The sequence below is a fragment of the Myxocyprinus asiaticus genome, chromosome 3, assembly GCF_019703515.2.
Source record: "Myxocyprinus asiaticus isolate MX2 ecotype Aquarium Trade chromosome 3, UBuf_Myxa_2, whole genome shotgun sequence".
Taxonomy (NCBI): Eukaryota; Metazoa; Chordata; class Actinopteri; order Cypriniformes; family Catostomidae; genus Myxocyprinus; species Myxocyprinus asiaticus.
The window spans coordinates 59,747,608-59,770,319 of record NC_059346.1 but is presented as its reverse complement, the minus strand read 5'-3'; the positions used below and the strand labels follow the sequence as shown (position 1 = coordinate 59,770,319).

Below are 22,712 nucleotides of genomic sequence, written 5' to 3'. Positions count from 1 at the left end.
GTTAGATCATTTTGCATCACAACACATGCAAGTGGATGATAAAGAGTAGCAAGAATGGAAGAGAATCATCTTGCTTAAGTAGTACTGCCTTTGAGGGGGCTTTGAATGATGATGATGTCTTACTGGAAACCACATTGAGTGTGTTTTCATGCACTTTAAAAGTTTTATTTCAGTCAGATTAAAGCAAAAATTTGTCTTTAAAATGTCATGTAAATGTGTTAGTCCGACCAATCCAGTCAGGTTTTTGGGAAATCGAACCAACAGATCTTGATAATTCGATTGTAGATCGGTTCCGTCCAGCATGTATACACATCAATCGGACCGCAATAGGGCTCGGTGCTATGTGCATGATCCAAAAAACAGAGGTGCTGCATGACATGTATTAACCTGGAAGTCAAAAGCAAAGCAGAGAAGAAGAAGAGCAACAACACTTATGCGTTTCATTCAGAATTTATCATCAATATACCCTATTCCCTTCAAAGCTTTGGAGGTCTGAAAGGTGTGGGGCTCTAAAATAATGTTTATTCGAAACTCAGAACTTTATTCGTTAATTTTTGATTGGAAATTCTGTTTGATACGATCTTACTGTGTGGCTATTATGATTCTTCCTCACTTCCCCTTTGCAGTAGTATTAAATGTATTTCTTTATATATATATATATATATATATATATATAAAAACAACTACAAAAAAAAACTTTTTCATGATCTTACATGGACTATCTTCACAAGTTCCCATCATAAAATACAACAAATGAGAGTAACATATACTACAGCATACTATGGCAAAGGTTAGCATGCTAGTGTTAGCATTAGCGCCATGAATGTAAACATTACAAATTACACGACATACTGCATATACTGTATCTTACTTTCAATTATTGAGTGTTTATAACAGCTTTTACTGTTCTCATGTGGATTACATTCATAGAATTAATCAGAAAGCATGATGTTTATTGAATATGCAGCCTGAAGCAAATTACAGGTACAGATACGGAACTATTTCATGTATCGAAAATCGCTAAGAAGATATAAACAACACATTTGCCTTCGGACATCACCATAAACACAACGGATAATGTCTGATCTGCACCAAAATCAACGTGTAAATAATGAAAGAAATGCACATGGCTGTAAAGTTTTCCATGTTGTTGTGGCTGATGTGTGGGTCTCACTGTAGCTGACTTCTTCAACGCTCTACTATGATGCAAAAGGTCAACCAGAAAACTTCTATGTCACTTCCTCAGCTGACGTCCTTTCTTCACCTATTCGATTGCGCGTAGTGTCATGTATCCTTGGACAGAGAGATGAAGATTCTAGTTCAACAATGCAAAAACCTGCGGTAGTTCGATTGTAACTACACATGTAAATGTGTCCAGTGACTGGCAAGTAAGCAAAATTACCTGTCACTGCACAAAAGCAACTGCATTTGGCTGGTGATGGGTGGTAATTTTACACCCTGATAGTGTTCATCAGTATGTATTCTCTAGAGAACTGTGAAATAACTTCAAAATAACTTTCTTTGGCAAATCCATGATTACATGCCATTAGTCTCTTTGGGCAAGATGGCATAGTCGGTCATCGATAATCAAATTTTCTTGAAACTGCACAGAAATAGTAGAGGGTTGTTTGAGATCTAGCAATCCTCAGTTTAATATTTAATGGATCTTTAGTGCAATGATTCAATAATCAATAATTAACCAAGATGTCTTCGGAATTGTCCTCAACAGGTCTCAATAACTCTGCCACCCTCATCCGTCTCAGATCTCCAACACTACCATCAGCTCCGGGGGTGGGGGGATTGTTGGGGTTTGCTGTGAGGCTCCCTCAATGTGGAACTGAAGAGTAGTCCCTCATCCTTCTACTCGGACCACAGGGGCTGGGATAATCACATTAGCGGAAGATGGGAAGTAGACAGTGGCGTGAAAGCCTCGAGAGCAATGGCACGACTAATCCCGTTACTGCTGGGAGAGAAAAGAGTGACGCTGCCTCTCCGTGGAGGCTGAGAAAAACCCTACTTTCCCAGGAGTGAGTTCACCTGTATGGTAACACACAGAAGTTGGTTTTTTGATGCCTATTACAAGGACACAATTGCCACTTGGCACGTACACTGCTTTTGTTTTGTTTTTTCTTAACACTGCCTCGCAACATCCCACCCTCCCCAACTCTCCTAGTTAGGCACCATTGCATATTGTCACTATAAACAAAACAAAACTTTGTTTTAGAGGACAGACATTCCATGAGATCATCTTCCCACTGGTGAAGACGTTCCCCGCAGCAGGACCTGCTGTGTGTGGAAAGGATAGGGATGGGGTGGCACTGCCAAAAACATAGGACTAGCTTTATCTGCTAATTGTTCCTGCACACGAGTTCAACCTTAATACAAACTTAAGCAAGCCCAGGACAAAAGGATGCGCTCTATAAAACCGATGCCCTGCTGAATTCACTGGCAGATGGCCATGGTCAAGGACAGTCCTAGACTGACTATGCATTTCACCGGGTGGACGGGAGGGGACGTCCTGCATGCCTGATAGTTTCTCCTCAGGAGGAGTGCTAGTGCCCACAACCAGGATTCCTTACTCTCCCTGGCAACGGTGGGAAAACAAAATGGTCAGATCTGATCCATCAAGTTTTTAAGCCCTCTTCTTCTGTCTGTCTTTCTCTTGTCTTTCTGGATTGAACTGTTGCATTGGAATAGGGATTAAGCGAAGTGGTAAAACAGTGATTTAATGAACTTTGCATGGCAGTATGCCACACTTAAACCACTAGCACAAACAAGCAACGCCAGTGGGAGATCGCTATGGGAACTTTTCTAAACTATATGGAAACAGGGGCAAGGGCTTTTGAGGGTATGGGTATTTTAATTCCACTAAAAAAACAATTTTGAATACTTGAAAACAACAGAGTCAGAGTGTGAGAAAGAATGTTCGGGGAAAAAACAGACAGACCACCAGGTGCTGTGTACGCGTGATGCAGACAATGAATTAAAAAAAACAATGCAAGAAAGCAATGCATCCACTCACCAGACTGTTTTTGTTTTCTTTGCCGTGTATGAGTTTGTGCTACCTTTCATCACAATAACGCTAAGCTTTAAATCTTTTACACTGTGGATGATGCGTCATCCTGTCTAAACCGCTAGCTTTAAAATCATTTGTTTCAATTTGTGTGATTTAATTTTCTTCCCATGATCAAGGATGTACAGGTGTTCTTTTAAGCCTTTCAATGAACAAGCAAGTACTTTTCGTCTTTTGTTAATGCGAGTATGGCTCTATCAACACCACCTACCCCCGAGAAATGGAATTTAAAAGACAAGTGGACCACTTGACAAGTACATTTTTATGGATACTTGCATAGGTTTGCATGTATTGGATCATGAGGATATTCCCTTATTTTGTCATAGGACCCTCTCATGCATTCCATAAAAGTATCTTCAAATCATCTACATAAAATCCCCTGTAAATGTTTATATTAACTGAAAATGTCTGCAAGACAAAAAACACATTCATAAAAACTTCCTTGCATGCATTGGATTATTTGAGTATTCTCTTATTCTGTCACTTCATCGTTTTACAATATACGCTTAGTCTTCATACAACACCTTAAAAGGACTATGTAAATCAAGCTAAACATGTTTGCAAGAGGCAAAACATCAAACTTAACCACATTTGTATCAACTTTCATTTTACCCAGAAAATCTGAATACCAAAAATATGTGAAGTATGTGACATGTCTGGGGTTGTGAAAAAGGTTAGCATTAATGCCGCTATTGTGGTTTGTTAACTTATCCCATTCAGGAGCCCTACAATAGACCCAACGGTTGGTTTGAATCATTAAAAGGTTGTAATCCCCAGTTATTGTGTTCAGACAACGCTACATTTCTAGGTCTTAAATCAGAAAGAACTTCAATAGTGAATATCCAGAATACATTTCCTGACCTTTCCCAGTGTCATTTTAAGAACCCTTGATTTAGCTGTGAATGATGTAATAAGCAAAGCCTGTTTAGACAAAGAGACAAGCTAAATTTTGTTTGTTCCTGGAACAATCAAATTAATTTATTGAAAAAAGTCTACCTGTTTAGATTTCTAAAAGATGAAAATACTTTTGAAAATGGGGGGGGGGGATTATGTCTACCTGCAGATAAAGAATAGTTACGGGTAATCATGTCAATCACCACAATCACATCTGAGAATCTTGACATTTTTGAACTTCTGTTGCCTTCAAGCGGGTCATAAGGAAGAAGAAACATTTATGGTAGAGCTGTCAACGTAAATGTGTTAAATTATTAGATAAATTAAAGGAATTTTTCGGGTTTGTGGCATAATCTTGATTACCACAGAAAAGAATTCCGACCTGTCTCTTATTTATAAAAAAAGAAGCAAGAATCGCTTATTGGTGTAATGTCATCATGACAACAAAGTTGTAATATTTGTAACAGTTGTAACAAAGTTGTAATATAACTGTAGACAGATAAGATTAGTCAGTGATTTTTTCACACTAAAATCATGTTAATATGTATACAGTAATTTCTTGTCTCGTGGCTATAATTTTGAAACGGTGTGTATTTTAATGTTCATGGACTGGTCCCATTCACTTCCATTGCAAGTGCCTTCCAAGACCACCATCATATAGTAAATACACAATATAACACTGTCATCAACAAAGATTTACTAAGTGCACCTATTATGCACAATGCACTAACAGTAGCCATACACTGCAACTTAATTGTGTCTTGTTTTCAGAGAAATCGAACAAAAGTTAGTAATGTTTATGTTTAAAAAAAACTATTTGGGGCAAGATGGGGTAATATAAATAAACTTGATTCAAAAGGAAAACTAGTTTGTTCTGTTTTATTACCCCATTGGCAAATAGTTTTTTTCTTGTTTTAAGCATACACCCCACTACATTTTGCTAGACCTATATCAAGATAATATTTATATACAGTTGTGCTCAAAAGTTTGCATACCCTGGCAGAAATTGTGACATTTTGGCATTGATTTTGAAAATATGACTGATCATGCAAAAAAACTGTCTTTTATTTAAGGATAGTGATCATATGAAGCCATTTATTATCACATAGTTGTTTGGCTCCTTTTTAAATCATAATGATAACAGAAATCACCCAAATGGCCCTGATCAAAAGTTTACATACCCTTGAATGTTTGGTCTTGTTACAGACACACAAGGTGACACACACAGGTTTAAATGGCAATTAAAGGATAATTTCCAACACCTGTGGTTTTTTAAATTGCAATTAGTGTCTGCGTATAAATAGTCAATGATTTTGACTTGTTAAAGATGTTGAGATGTTTTTTTACTAGACAATAAGACAAAAATACTAATTAAGAACATTATTTCTTTTGCATTTCACAATTCAATTCGTGTAATGCGCATGCTCCAACAATGCTCAGAATTCAGCATGTAGGCCATTCCCATTCCCACCTCTTCTCGCTATTGTTTCCTGTCTCCTTTCTGACTGTACCTGTCTTTAAAAAGCTAAAAATAAAATTATGTAGATTAACAGGAACAAAATGGTGATGAATACAAGGCACTATAATGTGTAAGTGGTAAATACTGTCATAATTCTGCTTAGATATTTATTGTTGAATGGCATATGAATTCATTTTTTAATACAGTCCAAATAAGAATTTTTTCAACTAGGAAAAGAAGGCATGGAATTTTTAAAGTGTTTTATGATACAGGATAAGTCTACATTTAAATATCTGCAGGAGGAGAGAAAGAAAGAGAGAAAGAGTGAAAGAGAAGAGAGAGGTCAGGCACATGGGAGCTTTGCTTATCATAATGCATTGTTAACACAGATTTTTCCACACAAACATTTCTTGGTACAAGCTGTGGAACAGAAATAAAAACAGAAATAATAAATAATCATGACTTTTGCACATTCGCAGATCATTAAATAATGACTGTGCCATTGTTTAAAAAAGGTAAAAATAATGCTACAACACCTTTGCAGGTCGTGTTAGGTTCTTACAGTACCTCGATTACTTACTCAAATTTTTAATCTAGAAATTCTGAATAATTATTATTTTCTGTACAGATCATTCCCAGATTTAACCCAAAAGCCTTTAAAAATCAGGCCTTAGAAAATCAGCTACAAATTGGACATTTACCTTTTTGAATATATGATACAGTAATATTTGTCTCTTCAGTTTGTTCACAGCTCCCATCTATTTTACATAAGCATCTGTTGTTTAAGAAGTCATTTTTAATCCTAAACTATATACAGTTGGTTCAAATTTTTTAAATCCCATTTAAAACTGGAAAAATAAGTAAAAAAATCCAAAAAACAATCCTAATAAATATTCAAGATGCTATTTAAGATTTCTAGGTCACTAATCAAATGTAGATTTTTTTGCTTCCAGTGAATTGGCCAGCTTTTCATTGAAATTGTCATGCTGATAATATAATATGTAATGGACAAAAAATTCTCAAGTGGAAAAAGCATTTTTACTAGTCATTTCAGACTTTTGTTCCCTACTGTGTGTGTGAGAGTGAAAGTGTTTGTGCTTTTATATTTAAGAGGAATGTCTCCATACGTCATTTGCATACCATTTGCACAGGAACAGTATATAAAATGGTCTGCATGCGTGTGTGTTTGACTGTGATCAGTCAGACCACTCATTCTCATCGAATTCTGAGTCATCTTCTGAGTCGCTGTACTCCACAGCAATACGGCGGGAGAGTATAGTGGCCACGTCATTCCCCACTGGCTCTCTTTTAGCTTGCTGTTCCTGCTGCTCCTGAACTTTCTTCAGCTGGATACCTGAACACACACACACACACACACACAAACAATGAAAGCAAGAAAACGCACATGTATACACTGGACCAACTTGTTTTCTGCAGAGCCAACAGCTGGACAATCTTGAAAAATTAACATACAATCATTTACTTGTTCATTGAACTATGGTATAAAAGCAATATCTGAGACCATCGGGGCGCCGGCGGAGCAGGAGGGCAAGGAGCAGACGGTGGGGTAATGAATCATTACACCCCTACAAGTCGCGTCTCCTGTGCACTGTGCATGAGGAGCATGGTTGGTATGATGTGCAGATTTGCTACCTATTTAAAGTGTTCCAAATCAGTCACATACAAGGCTCCATTTCAGTTAGAATGGTGCCACAGAGGGCCGCTGCCTATTTAGGCAGTAGGCAGTGAGGCAGCTCACTAGGTTTTGAAATAGACCTGATGTCTGTAGGAATATTCCAGTAGCTGTACAGCATGTAAAGCTCTTTTGGAATAAAAGCTTAACCAGAATATGGACTTTGGAATATTGATGAATATGGAAAATGATGTGCATGTAAATGTGATTGATGATTTTCTAGATGAAACTACAGACTACATTAAATCTAAAGTGTTATATAATACATCATTATAATAAATCATAAATAAAAACAGTAAAATCAATGAACGGGGCAGAGCAGAACGCTAATATATCAGCAAAGAATAACAGCAGTCACATGCTTAAAGTGGACAACACTCAACTAATGCTGTATACAAAATACATAAAATATAAGTGCACAAATACACTCGGCTCACCCATGCGTATTGCTGAGAGCAGGTCACTGCGTGGATCTGTGATAGGCTGCAGATCTTGTCTCCGTCCTTCTCCAAGTGCTACTGGATGAGTAGGTATGGGAGGAGCTGGAGGAGGTGGTGGACCTTCAGGAGGAGGGGCTAAAGCGGGTCCAGAAGGTGGGACAGGTGGAAAAGGATAGCGTAAGGCTGAGGTGACTGATCCAGGATGAGCAGGAGCCGGGCCCGCTGGAGGTGAGGCAAAAGCTGTCTGTGCAGATGGAATAAGGGGACCCATAGGAGGAGGAGGTGGCCCTGAACTAGCATAATACTCCATCATACTAAAACAGAGAAAAAGAGAATTCGTAAAGGTGTGATACATTATTTTGAATCTTGTAAGTCATTTCCAAATGAAAGGAGCTTATAAGTAATTTACAGAGACACCCCTGCTGAAAAGACCAGCATTGATGGACAACAGTATATATTGTTGTTGGTTTTTTTTATGCTGACGTGATGATGTCCACACCAGGCTTCTTAACTAGCTTAACTTGAAAGACTTCCTCTTCCTCCATTTTTAATATCATCTGTTACCATAGTGACAGTAACTAAAGTAAAAATCAAAGATGGCAACGTCAATAAAACCAGAAAACTTTACCACAACTGACTCTGCATTAATGGGGTCATGACATACTCTTTTGTTTTATAATTTTATTATTTTCCCTGAGGTCCACTTATAATGTTACTTGTTAGCAGATTTAACATGTTAATGTGGGTAAGACATATTGATAGGAAATTGGTCTTGGCAGACTAGATCTGCTATGCTGCTGCTGCTGCTACTGCAGAGCATGTATGAAGACTTGCTAATGCTAGAACACAGACATACTGAGTTTAGCATGTGGACATGCTGCTGCTGCTGCTGCTGCACAATTAGAAATAAACAAGACATGCTGCATCAAGCATGTATGACATGCTGCTGCAAAATTAGACATAAATATAATCCCCTAGCAAAGCAGGGACGCTGCACAAATGCATAACACAAATGACAACCCCCAAAACAAGCTGATCTACCACAAGACTTGTGTACTGCTGCTGCTCTAAAGAGCATATGCTAGCTAAGTGTGTCTTGGCCTGCTTGGCTGAATTGTATAATGCTAATGAGCTAAATCACTATGTGTGCCTGGGCCTGCTTAGCCAAAAGGCTTACACAGCTAGTGACCTGACTCATCATGTGTATCTGGACTATGATAGCCCAGAGCTTATTTAAATAGAGACTTCCCTAGCTATGTGTCGATTTATTTAAACTAATGACCTAAGATAGCAATATGTGCCAGTGCCTGATTTGGCTACCGCTTGCCTTGATAAAGGCGTGCTTCAATGTGTCATTGCCAAAGCAGGCTTTAACATGCAAACTGTTAAAAGAAAAAGCCCCAGCAACCACTTGAGCAAATAGCATTTTCGGAGAAAACTCTCACAGCACTGCAGTGAAACTGGCTTACTTGCAATCTTAGCAAATTTAAATGTTAGGCAAAGAGAAAGTACGCAAGTTGATTGGCTAACAGATAAGTTCAAAGAACCTATCAGCACCATTCAGAATTGCATGCCGGAACTTAGTAATTTCAGGGGTTTACACATAACCCATATTCAACACATTGCATCCGAATGTATCAAACTGTTTATTCAAGCCTAGCAGCACCATAAACTATAAATATCATGAGAGATGTATTATTAATGAATGAAACTGTTTACTTCTGGTTACGGTTTTGCGGCCAGGTCCAATAGTGTTTTTTACTGCCCCATCTTTCAATAACAGTGCCTTTTCAAAGCTTGAATCATATTTTGACTGGTTTACAAGCAATTCATGCTAATATGAGCCAAAAATAACATATAATACATGCTGAAATGAGACGAACACATATAATTTACGGTGAAATGTGTCACACACACATAATACAATCCACAATGAAACGTGCCACACACAAATAACTGCACTGATGCGATCAGGAACTATTGAACTTCAGAGGCCAAAGCAGAGATGCTGGTCTTGATGCTGGTGGGTGATGATACAATAATCAATACAAACAAGTACAACCCCCCCCCCCCACCCCATTTTTTATACCATGATCAGTGGAAACATGGAAATGCTTCACGCTGCAACCCCCCCAGTATTCAAGCCAAATCTATGCCCTTGCTTCCATGTCTGTTTACACACAGGACGGGGCGGGGTTCTCATAGCCAGCGGAATGAAGCAGATCAAGATGCATTTTTAGAAGTTGTTCTGCCCAAAAAAAAGCTTTGCACATCACCAGATACGCATCAAAACTGTAAAAAATGTCCATCTAGTGCAGAGGTGCCCAAACTTTTTCCTACAGAGGGCCAAAAATCAATCTTGATTGAGGGCTGTGGGCCAAAAGAGAACATTGCATTATAACAAACTCAGGGGCTGGAATTTTCCAAATGTTTTGGCTATTAAATTAATAAACCAATGTAATAAATCAATGAACATTAGTCAGAGATATGAAGTGCTTAATGTTCTGTAAAATGATTACTGTATCATTAATAACATTTTATTTAACATCAAGGCTATTTAACACATCCAGATATTATTTGTATTAATATTATTATTAACTACGTTGTAGCATTTGATAATTTTAGCACGTGAGCATGACACCGAACTGATGCAAAGCGTGAGAAGCGGAGTGCCCGTCTGACGCATCCGCCACTGACTCGGCACCATCTGCACAACGGACGGCATGAAAAAAAAAATAATGTTCAGCGAAAATTCAAATGAAGAACGCAATGGATATATAAATTTGGAACTATATCAGATTGCAGGGGGATTTTTTAACCCAGAGCCTCCGTTAATTTCCGACCCTGGATGGAACTAGAGATGTCTCTCTTCATCATGCAGCTGGCACATTACACAAAGTATTTTTGTTATTTCTGCCTTTCTTGCAAATGTGCTGCATTATGAAAAATGAGGGAACGGCAAGATATGAAAGGTGTTCGCCGTCACACACTTGCAATTTTAAGAGCTTTGTTGATTATCGCTCGCTTACGGAGACGTGGGATAATACCATTTGCATGTTGAATTAGCAGGTTTAGAAAGGTTTATACATCTGTAACATCTTAAGTTCAGTATCTATGCGACAAAGCACTTTTTGCACTTCGCACGCTCACACTTCTGACAGCTGCACGAGAGCGAGAGAGGGAGAGACAGAGTGGATTTATTTGCACAGCTTCTGGAATTACAGTTTGATACAAAAACAAGTTTATTGATTTGATTTGTTCATCTGTATCTATTGGTTTAATAATATAGAGACTAATTTGCAGCAGCACTGTAAAGAGAATAAAAGTGTGCGGGAATTTCACGCATTATGAACGTGGAAATTGCGGGAATTATTAAAATTGTGCACAATAGCCGTAATCCCGCGCCAAATTTCAGGCTCTGCAAACTGTTTTGTATTAAAATATTAAAGTTGCCCTGGTTCCCCTCCTTTATAATTCCATTATACAAAAAAAAAAAAAAAACTCTGCAATCTGCTAAAGTAATGCAATGAAAAGCTGCATCAATAGCATTTTTTTTTTTCACTCTTGTCATATACTACAAGGCGGGCCAAATCAAAAGTCATCGCAGGCCAACTATGGCCCTAGTATGGGCATCTCTGATCTAGTGCATGTTTACATAGACCAGCAATTAAAAATAGTGCAGATGGGCACTAGAACGCTTCCAGGACATGTTTATACTCAAAACAGTAAGACACGGTGCAGCAGAATGAAACAAAAATGGGGGTCTCCTTTTAAAAATTATAACTTGACACAGCTTCTTTTTAAAGAGGCACGAGATGCATGACAACAGCCAAAGACGTCTGTCTAGTGCATTTTTATTGAGAAAAATAATTAAATATAGTCCAAATGGGCACAAGAAGTTGCCTATCTATCCTGCTCTCTCTTCAGCATACCGACTGAGCATCAGTGGGCAGGCCAAGGGTGTGATGATGTAAAAATAGGTGTTGATGTCTTGCTGTGGAGGCGGCCATGCATTAATGAGCCCCCGTGTGACGTCACAAAGTCACGGAAGTAGAGAACGAGCCGTTTTTGCAGCTTGGTTTCAATAATGCTTTTTGCATTTGGGAGGAACAAGGAAGTTTTAAGTTCTGAAACTTACTGTAGGTTTTTATAGTACATTGAACTCTTAAGAGTCCAATCGAGGTGTGAATTCATCCACCAGATCTTAGTTAACCGACAGCAGATTTAAATGCATTTTACCCAAGAGCAGAGCAGCTAGATCTTCGGATAACACACAACCCATATCTCCGTCTATGTGAGTTTATGAAACCCCACATGAAAAACACTAGACATGCATGTGTACAGTGCATTGTGACTCTCACATATTATGACATGACAGACAACTACTTATCTAATATGGTTCCATTCACACAGCACGGGTTTGTCGAAAATGCGGTTGTGAGTCCTGAAAATTTACGGGTGTCACTTTGGTTATAGAATGCAGTTGTCACTCTTGTAAATAACCAAACTTTGTGTGAACGCAATTGTATTAAGCACTCAAATACAGAACTGCCAACCATATTCTGCTGTTGTGTAAAACTGACCTTAGATAAACTTTACTTAGTGCTATGTTATGTGAATAAGGGGCTATTCACACTGAACGTGTTTTTGCGTCTGTCCACGCTGTTTTTCATTGTGCTTTTTAGCGTCTCGCACAAGAGCACTGTGATTTTTTAAAGTTCTTTGGTCAAGTTAAAAAGAACTTCAACTGTTAAAAATGCATTTTGAGACACCTGTGTTTTGCTCTATTCAATGCGCTGTGTCTTGCTTTTTTAGTGTAAGAATGTGTTCGGTCTGAACAACCTTTAAGTCTTTCAGAAATGCTAGAAAAGCTTTCTGTGCATACTCCTGCTGGCAGAATTATATAGAAACGCTTATTTAACTTACAATAAATGGAATATAATAGTGCAAATTAGATCATTAAAAACAATTGAAAGTAAAAGTTTAGATTCATATAATGCATATGCAGTATGTAATATTAAATACATTATTTTTAGGTTTTTAGGTCCATTTTAGTTCAGCTTTAGTTCAATCATACAGTAATAATGTATTTTGTATAGCAGAAATGTTTACTTGACTTACAATGAATGGAATATTGTAGTACACAGAAGCTGGCAGTTTTAAATGTCATGTTAAGTCACATAAGCACCTTGCACCTTTAATTTTTTACTGACACATTGTTAAGACTGACATGTCATAACTGTAATAAAATTGTGTTTACTTAACTTTGGATGTGGCATTTAATTTTTATTTTCAACTTGTAATATTGTTTAATCAACATAAGCTTAAGCAAACAATATATGAGGTATATTTGATATAAGAGTCAATGACTCGGCCTAATTGCATCTAACAATTTTTTTTTCCAAGATTTGCAAGAAAAGCAAGATTTGATTAATTTTGGGAAATCCAGTGATTAATATGTTCTCAAAAGTGCTGTGTATAAGCTTGGTACCATGTAAACACAACAAAGTTTTCAGGCAAACATCCCGACTTTTGAAAGTTTGATAAAAGCAAGGAAATCAGACTGGAATGCATCAGATGGCCATGCATTCCAGACTGACTGTGGCTGTTCCCTGGGCATGCTATCTGAGGCTGAGATGGACCAGCACAAATCAGCATAAACAAGCATAGAAATTCAAGGGGCTAAGCTGGTCTCACACAACTACAACATTCAATTTATTACCTATAGTCTGTTGGTGGCAGGCTGATGTTTCCATTGACTCCACTTTCAGAGGGCAGATACTGCGGAGGAGGTGGGTGTGTTCGATTGAGTGTGCCCACTCTATAACCCACAGCAGCACTCACACCCACCCCTATCGGTCCTCCGATGCTGTGGTACTCATGCTCTATCCCTCCATTTGCACTAGAGGAAGCTGTCTCCACAGGCATGAAAGGATGTGGCTGTGTGTGTATGTGCCTCGCTAGCACTGGAGCGTGACATACTGGGACAGGGAAGTCTGGGCCATGTAGTCTGTTAAACAGAAGAACATTAATGCTGAACATGAGGAGTTTTGGAGGATCTGAACCTCAGAGATTTAGATATTATTTTTTATTTCTTTATAAAAATATGCAACACTTAATTGTATTAAATGCAACTTGTTATAAGAGGTCCAATATTTTGAGGTTCCACAATATACAGTGGCCCCAAAAAAAATTCAAATACTTAAGTCACACTTAAAACTTGAATGTTATTGCATTAGGTAACAACTTATACAACAGTTAGTTCCTGTCCTCAAATCTGTTTGGATGAGAGGCGTTCCAAGAGGGCTTATAGCTCACACCATCAGCACTTGGATGCTTTACTGTTTGTACCATTCTGCTTGTGTTTCTGGATGTTTTCCTAATGTGTAAGAGCAGCCAGATGTGTGAATTTTAATTCATCCCTGTGACATTACAGATTCGAGCCAGCAGGTAGTGACAAAACACCATCTTGTGCTATGAGCGAGTTGAGCTGATGTTGACAACCTGTGTGCGAGTCAGTGCGCAAATTTCTTTGAAGTCATCCGTAATTTTCTCTTACTCCATCATCACTCAGATTACTATGACTGTACACAATAGCTGAGAAATAGAGTTAAACGAACAGCTTCGGTATTACTGCCGATCACAGCTAAGAGTTGCAACAGAAAGAGTAATCAAACAAGCAGGGTGCCTGCCTGATACAAGTTTACAAGTTGGGAGAAGACGTAAACTTTCAACATGATGGAGGAGAGAACACTTTCTCTGTCAGTGAGTTCCCCAAGAAATATCCCCCCAAGAGTTCTCCATGTTTTCACTCCTACAACAAAACACTTTAGTGAAATACTTGTAGGATAATTCCGATAGCACATATTGCAGCATCAATCAACGATCTGTATGGATTACTACCACACTACAGCTAAGGAATAGAGTTAAAAAAACAGCTGCAACATGTTCATCACTGTAACAGATGCAGGTAATCACACGTTCAGTCTCTCTTACTCTCTCTCTCTCTCTCTCTCTCTCTCTCATACACACGTCCTTTTATCTCCAATAACGTGTTAGAAACTGTGGTTACTAGTTCTAAAGTGACATTTTTGAATTAGTAACTGAGACTTGGGCGCATCTTTCGAACTAGCTGATCCTGTGGCGTAAGAAAGTTTTTTTTGTTGTTTTTTTTTTTTTGTGAAAGCCTTAGTTTTTTTCTACTTATTTATTTATTTATTTGTCCTTCTGACTTTTGTATAAAAGCAATATCACACTCGCAATCGTGCTGTATTCTCCATCTATCAGCACGTCTGTGATTACTTGCTCTGCTGATGGCTGGACATACAGAACTCTTGCTTGTATAACATTGTTTTAATATCAAACCGAGAGACATTATTTTTGAGAAAGATAGCACAAGCACACTTATCAAGCAAAACAATTCACAAAAAGAAGTTGGTTACATTAAAATGTAAAAAAAAAAAATAAGAATACTGTTTCAAATTAAGACAAAAAGAACTGTAACACTTTCTAGTTGTAAAACATTCTGGTTCATTACATACAGTACATTCAGAAAAAGTCACTGTAAAAACAACTAGTTCTGAGTTAGTTCTGAGAAAAGGTCTAGCATAATTTGTTTGCAAAAGCAAATTTTTTTGATATTTTGTATCTAATGCAATTAATTTCCTACATTTTAAGTGTGGCATTTTAAGAAGTTTCAAATAATTTGGGGCAACCGTATTATACCAGCAATTTTATACCATCAAGGATTAGTATGCTTTCATAGATCATAGCATTCTTATTTATGTGATTATATTCAAAATCTGAACTGAAAGTTGGGAGTAGCATTTAAACAGACCTGCCCTCTGGAGACAGCGAGCCCTCTGACGATATACCCTTGTGAAGTGTATGATGATGTCGATGGTCCGGCCGCAGCTCTTTGTCAAATGCCATCATGTTCCACTCTTGCCTGCGGTTATGAGCCTTACGAACCTTCTTCACCTCCCGCGGCAACGTACCATCAACACAGCGCTTCTGCTCCTGTGTGAGTGTGTTGATGAAGGAGAGAGAGTCAGTATGTAGAATGAGAGATGTAAATCAACCCTCTACGATCATGTTGGAGAAAGAATCGTCATTGGCTAATACATTTTTGTTTTTACTCGCCAGACTTTTGACGACATGTTAGCATAATGTAACTAAAAAACATATTAAGCAAACTGAGAGAGGGGGCCTATTCATATATATTCACGCAATATAGTATAGCTGCTCCCTGAGATGCACGGAGTTCAACTGAATGAGACACAAGTGCTTTTTCCTGCACGCTCATGGAAATACGAGGCTGAATCCAGCTTCTTAATCAACTGCTTTTTATTCAGTAAAAGGGCTTCGGTGCTTCAACACTACACAACTCCACTGGCGAGTGAAATGTTAATATTTACTTGCCAGTGGCTAATAACAGACGTTTTTTGGTCACATAGTGCGAAATTTGATTGAGTGATTTACTCGCAATGTAAAGTTTAAAATGTTTTCAAGTTAGGTCTAGGGAGTTACTGGGTGGTTGCTAGGGTGTTCTGCAAGATTGCTAGGTGGTCACTAGGGTGTTCTGAGTGGATGCTAGGGTGTTCTGGGTTGTTGCTAGGCAATTACCACATAGACAGATAGACAGAAAGACAAAGAGATGGACAGATAGAATAGCTCTAACTGCACATAAAACATCTTAACACAAAAATGTGCTCAATTATGATAAAAAATAATGTCAGAATCTTAGGCTTCATTTTCATTTTGCAAAAATACAATTTCTTGTTTTTGTCTTTTAAATTTGGGGTGAAATATCACCCGGACATGTTATTGACTGGCTTTAAGAGATAATCATATTTGCATATACAAGCTTACAAAGTTATCAGTATCACTTTACATTAATGTTCCCTTTTGTTAATGAAGGACAATAGACCTTATTCACACTAGCGCAATCTTTTCTCTTCTTTTCAAGGCGCTGTACTGCAGTTTAAAGTGTTTTTGGATCGTTCCATGGGCAAAACATTGAAAAAATATCTGTCCAAGAACATTCATTATACAAAAACCTCCAGACAACATGAGATGTGGAAAATCAGATGTGATCTAGGAGCTTTATACAGCTTTATACCGTTTGTGCCATTGAAGAGATGGTAAGTCTATCCCTCACAGCCTCGTTGTCATTCCCATTCAAAATCAAAGATGGCGCTAGAGTGAATAAGGTCTATTCATTTACAAACGCATTCCAAATCATTGATATGCATTTATAAAATATATAAAAAGGGTGAATTTCATCCAATACAGTGAGCCATTTGATCTCACATATTATAAATACTTAATAACACTTTTTGACAAGTATTGCATGAAAGCCACCCTTTTTATTCATGTTGTTATAACTGCATATCAGTGATTTTTAATACCTCTGAAAACCACTTAGGAACACCTTTATAAACCCTTAACAAGGGAACATTAATGTAAAGTGTTACAAAGTTACCACATTTTCTACATGCACTAAAAGGTGTTATACCCTCTGTTTTCTCTTCACTTTCCTCTTGTCTTCTGTGTCTTGAAGCATTTTCTCCTTCCACAAGTCAAAGAAATACGAGGGGTCTGTGTAGAACTTAATTCCATCAATATGATCATCCCTGCATAGAACAAAAAAAAACACAGCAATACACATTATCACTTTAAAATAAGCTTACTTATTTTTTTATAGGACATCACTTTTTTGGGACATATCTATCATAAAAATGGAGAAAGAACAAACACACACACACACACACACACACACACACACCTGTAGGCAGAGAGTATGTTGAGAGGTGGTGGTTTATCTGTGGTGTTGTATGTCTCTGCAATGGGGTTTGGAATGCTGCTCTTTGTCACCACCTGCTGGTCCTGAACAGTAGAGCTCTTAAAGGCTTTACGCATATTGATATCCTGAAGTGACACTATGGCAATATGGGAGAAAGATAGATTACTACACTAAGTACATCATCACCCATCACTCAAGTAATTGTAGGGGCTTTCTGTTGAAACAATCCAGTGGTAGCTACTAACTTGATGATGATGTGTGGTTGACCTAACTGTCAATTAAAGGAATATTCTGGGTGAAGCAGAACTTAAACTCTATGGATAGCCTCTGTGGCATGCTGTCAATTACCAAATAAAATCATTTTAACCCCTCATTTTGTAAAAAGACAACAACAATTCTTTAAAAAAAAATATATATAATGGAAGTCTGTGAGTGTATTTTACAATATATAGTGCATTTTAACACAGTGGTTCTCAACCTTTTTGACTCCAAAGCCACCCATTGTCCAAGACAATATTTGAAGGCCCTATATACAGTAGGCCAAGAAATTTAATTTAGTAATTTTTTGTCGAGAATTGTATAAGTTATTCAGTAAAAACAGTACTGTTGTTGTTATTCAGTACAATTGTAGTAGGGAGTTATAGAAATAAAATAAGAAATATGATGTCAGTTTACATGTTTACATCTTGGCTTTTTATATTTGTTTTATTTATTATAGCAAGTTAGATTATTATGTTATAGCTTATTAACTTGTTTTAAATACTATTAAGTCATTTTGAGGCCTCCTTGGAAATTTGCTGAGGTCCTTCATTTGTATTTTTGACTGACCTTCCTCCACACTAGAGTCCAACTGCGTGACCTTGATTGTGAGTCTGTCAATGCGGTCCTGTAGAGAGTTGGCACGCAGGTAAAAGGTATTGGCCTCATTGAAGAGCTCACCAAACACATCCTCTGCATGTTTACCTACCATGCATGAAAAAAGGGAGACAGACAATGACCAACGAACCTAGAATATTAGACCAAGGTGAACTAATGCAATGCATGTCTTAAACTTAGACTTTTCCACCAACCTTAATTTGCAATTAAGTAGTCATTTAGCAGATGCTTTCATCCAAAGAGTCCAAAAATACTTTCAGTATTTTTATTACAGTGACAATGTTCAGGGTCACTAGTTAGCATAAAGAACTCAAGCCAGTGTTCTTAACGGATTTAGGAATCAAAAAGGATAACAGTACTCTCATTGGAGTTTCTATTCTATTTTAGGTTTCCAACATAATACAAAACAAAGACTAAATGTTTTAGAACCCAATAGGACTAGTATGATTCCTTGTAGGATTAAATGTACCTGTAGAACATCATAAGGAAAGGAATTTAAAGAAAATCTTTTAGGATTTCAAAACTGTCCATTAGCAAACCGTTATTTCAATACAATACAAGTAGAGTTATGACTAAAATGACACAAGATCCACCAGGAAGAAACTGAAAGAAATTCCAAAAGGAATCCTACAGTATGCACATTCCTTGCCAAATATTAGAATTACCTGATTTTCTCAGCCTGATTTCATGAAAATGATGTGACCATGGCAACGTTTTTGCAAATGATATTATGTAGCTCATTACACATTCATTACACACAACAAAACCTACCGCCCTACCTTAAACCTAAACCCAACCGATAGTGTCATAAAAAGCAAATGTGAGATGAAAAATGCAAATGCTGAAGTGACAACATCATTTTGTGGTGCTTCTATGACACTTTCGGCTCATGTGTCCACTTGCGTGCTCTTCAGGATTCGTACCCAGTCTTTAGCATTGGAAGTGCAATGCTTTATTAGTTAAGCTACCGTGCAATTTGACTGTGGTTGGACACGCTTGTAAATGCAGTTGGTTATGTAATGCAAACGGTGGTGGTGGTGTGGTTCGCTCAGCACAGTGATTAACAAGGAAAATTAAAAATGGCACTTCATATCAGAAAGGTTGCTGACCCCTGTCACGGTCCTGTAACTCTGTCAGTTTGGGTTTTTGTCTGACAGGACAGTTGCATCATCGTCCCATGTCCGTCTTGTGTTTCATTGTCTGTCTTTGTGTGAGCGCAACGGTTTTGTTTTATTCCCTGCCGTGCGCTCTTCGGTCTGTCTTTTTTCATGTCCGGAGCATGGTGTCTGGATCCTGACTTCCTGTCTGGTTCGGTTTCGGTCTGTGTCAGAATCCGGACACTCATGCTCCATGTTCTGTCTGTTATTGACGTGGGTGCATCGTGCTTATGTCATGCACTCAAGTTAATAGTTTATGCCTGTCTCTCATGAACATGGGTGCACCTCGCGTTGTGCTGCGCGCCCGGGTTGCGAGCTGTCTTGTGTTTCATGTCCGGCGCATGGTGTCTGGATCCTGACTTCCTTGTCTGGTTCAGTTTTGGTCTGTGTCGGGATCCGGACACTCATGCTCCATGTGTCTGTCTGGCTCGCTTTCTGCTGCGTGCCTGGGTCACGAGCTGTCTTCACGTTGTGCTGAGGTTTGGTCACTTTGGTCTGTGATTTCAGGTTTGTGTGTGGCCAAACTCTTGCAAAGGTGTCCTGTCTTGTTTTTGTCACCTGTAGCGTGCATCGCGTGGCATTTGCCTCTCTTTGTTTAGCGTTGCTATACATCCTCTCGTCTTGTTTTTCAGTTGGCATGGGCATATATTGCTTTATCGTCTTGGCGATGTGCACTCATGCCATTCGGGTGTTTTGTTGTCTTGTGAGAGCATGTGGCTTTGTTTTGTTTCTGCATTGCCGCATGTCCCTCTGTCTTACGTCATACCCCACCTACTTGTTTGCTTATTATGAGTTTGGCCTCACTAAATGTTTTGCATTAATGCCATATTTTTTCTCTGATTCTGTGGATATTTTCTTTGAGACTTTTGGGATAATCACTAGAGAGAGACAGTGGCCAGAATCTGAGTGGGTCACCCTTATTAGGAGAGAGCTGACTGGTAAGGCTCAAGAGGCCTATGTGGCCCTTAATGCCATTCAGTGTGGAGATTATGAGACTGTTCAGCAGGCTGTGTTGAGGGCCTATGAGTTAGTGCCTGAGGCATATAGACAGCAATTTATAACAGCTAGGTTGAAACCAGGTCAAACATATGTGGATTTAGCTCGTCAACAGGAGCCGTTGTTTGACAAGTGGTTACAAGCAACAGAAACATCATGAGTTGAAGGAGCTAGTTGTATTAGAGCAGATTTAGGAGAGCATTCCAAAGCACTTAGCAGTTCATCTTAATGAGCAGGTGATAACTAATGCTCGCACTGTGGCAGAGAGGGCAGACAACTATGTGCTGGTTCACCAGGAGTCATGGGTGGTAGAGAGGAAGCTGATACATCAGAGGCAGCAGGGACCCAAACGGGAAGCAGAAATGCCAAGAAGGGAAGGTAAGAACAGTGAGAAATGTGTCTCCAAGGTCCAGGTGTTTAATAAGTCGGGTAAAGATGTCATTTGTCTTTTTAGCAAGAAGCCTGTGCACATAAAACCGCGCTGCCCTGCTCTACAGAGAGCGTGAGAATCACCCAGTTACCTTGGTGTCTACAGTGGCACAGAGCTCAATCAATTCCCAGGTAGAGTCTGACAAGGGAGCCCTGTCGTCTGTCTATAGTGGGATTGTATCAGAGGGTTTTGTTTCTGTGGCCGAAGGAGAGCCAGAGGTCCCCATAACTATGCTTAGGGACACAGAGGCTACCCAGTCTTTGCTACTCCAGGGAGTAATTGATCTGTCTCCTGAAACTGCTGAAAATATAGCAGTTCTAATTCAAGGGGCCAGAGGAGAGTATAGCGCTGTACCCCTACATAGAGTGTTTCTTAAGTCTAACTGTGATGAGGAGGAGGGTGTGGCCGGGCCGTGATGGTGCATGGCCGGCGCTGAATCAGCTGATCAGCGGGAGAGTGAGATAAAGGGGATCCGGAGACACTAGTTCGAGAAGGAGAGAGATGCACATGGCCGCGTTGCATGTGTATCTGAGTTTGTGTTTGTTTCATGTTGTTTTAAGTTTGTGTTTAACATTAAAATGTTATGTTTACTGTTCAGGTCCTTACCTTACCTTTATCTGTTACACTAATCTTGTAAATGGTGATGTTGTGGTGGGTGTGGTGCCCTCCCTGCCTGTGACAGGGGTTACCCTTCTGCTTGGGAATGACCTGGCAGGAAATCAGGTTTGTATTACCCTGCTAGTCAGTTCTGCCCCGTGTGAGCTCAATAAGATGGGGGAGCTAGAAAAATAATTTTCAAATGTATTTTCAGCATGTGTGGTTACGCGTTCACAGTCTCATGTGATCGAGGCTGCAGAGCCTAAGGGTGATGTAGCCGTCGGGCAGAAACAGGGAATCAGTCTGACGTCCCCTTCCATGGATGGTGTCATGCCGTTAGGTGATGATACCATCCATTTTTTTTCTCACCTATTGTGTGGGGGGGGGGGGGGTTTGTAAGCAGTTCAGCTGGGATGCCCTTACTGAAGCCCAGAAACAGGATCCTGGGTTGGCGTCACATAGGGAAACTGCTATTATGTGGGCAGAGAATAAGGAAAATGCAGAAGGGGTATACTGACGTGATGGAGTGTTGATGCGTAAGTGGCGACCAATGGAGTGCCCCGCTGCAGAAGACTGGAGTAGCCTGGAGCAGATCGGCTTCCCCAGTGTTTTCGTGAGGAAGTTTTGCATCTAGCACATTAGTCACCTATGGCTGGTCATTCAGGTATTAGGATTTCATGCATGAACTTGTGATCGAACAGATAGTGTCTCCACTCTATCACCCTCAGTCACAGGGAGTGATAGATAGATGTCATCAAACTTTAAAAATCATGATTAAGACTTATTGTGTGACTGGGATTCAGCCATACCTTTCTTACTGTTTGCCATTAGGGACTCTGTAAATGACTCCACCGGGTTTACGCTTTTTGAATTAGTGTTTGGGTATGAGGTGCGGGGTTCTCTAAAGTTGTTACAAAATAACAAAGTAAGAAACGGATGCACATTGTAGAGACAGAACTTTTTTATTCATTTATTTGATCATTCTTCGAAACTGAAACTAAACACTGACAATGAGCGCAGCTGTGCATGATGCATATTACTACGACAAGCCCTGAGGGGAAAAATACACAGTGCACACAGACACATGCGCAAAGTCACTTGGAATCAAATAATAAATTACATCTTTAAATTCACTGCCCGAAATTAGCATAATCCCAGAAGTGAACTTGGATTTATTTCTGTTTGGCGGGCAGAGATACATTGATGTGGCCAAGTGTAAATGGATATTGCTTATTCAATCGGATAGCAAACCAATCAGTAAAAACGTATGAAGTGACCAAGTGTAAATACCC

The 22,712-nt window shown here is 39.0% G+C and overlaps 1 protein-coding gene across 1 annotated transcript in view; it reads right to left on the bottom strand.

Annotated features, from left to right (window-relative positions):
- Positions 1-5,538: 5,538 nt before the first annotated feature.
- The window catches only part of LOC127426168 (actin-binding protein WASF3-like), a 30,111-nt gene continuing 12,937 nt past the window's right edge, over positions 5,539-22,712 (bottom strand). Inside the window, exons 3-9 of the mRNA XM_051672773.1 lie at positions 18,193-18,327; positions 17,347-17,500; positions 17,077-17,194; positions 15,397-15,578; positions 13,282-13,569; positions 7,557-7,873; positions 5,539-6,780 (exon numbers count right to left, since the gene is read on the bottom strand). Coding sequence (XP_051528733.1) covers positions 6,623-6,780; positions 7,557-7,873; positions 13,282-13,569; positions 15,397-15,578; positions 17,077-17,194; positions 17,347-17,500; positions 18,193-18,327 — 1,352 coding nt within the window. The 3' untranslated portion in view covers positions 5,539-6,622. The remainder of the gene's footprint in view (positions 6,781-7,556; positions 7,874-13,281; positions 13,570-15,396; positions 15,579-17,076; positions 17,195-17,346; positions 17,501-18,192; positions 18,328-22,712) is intronic.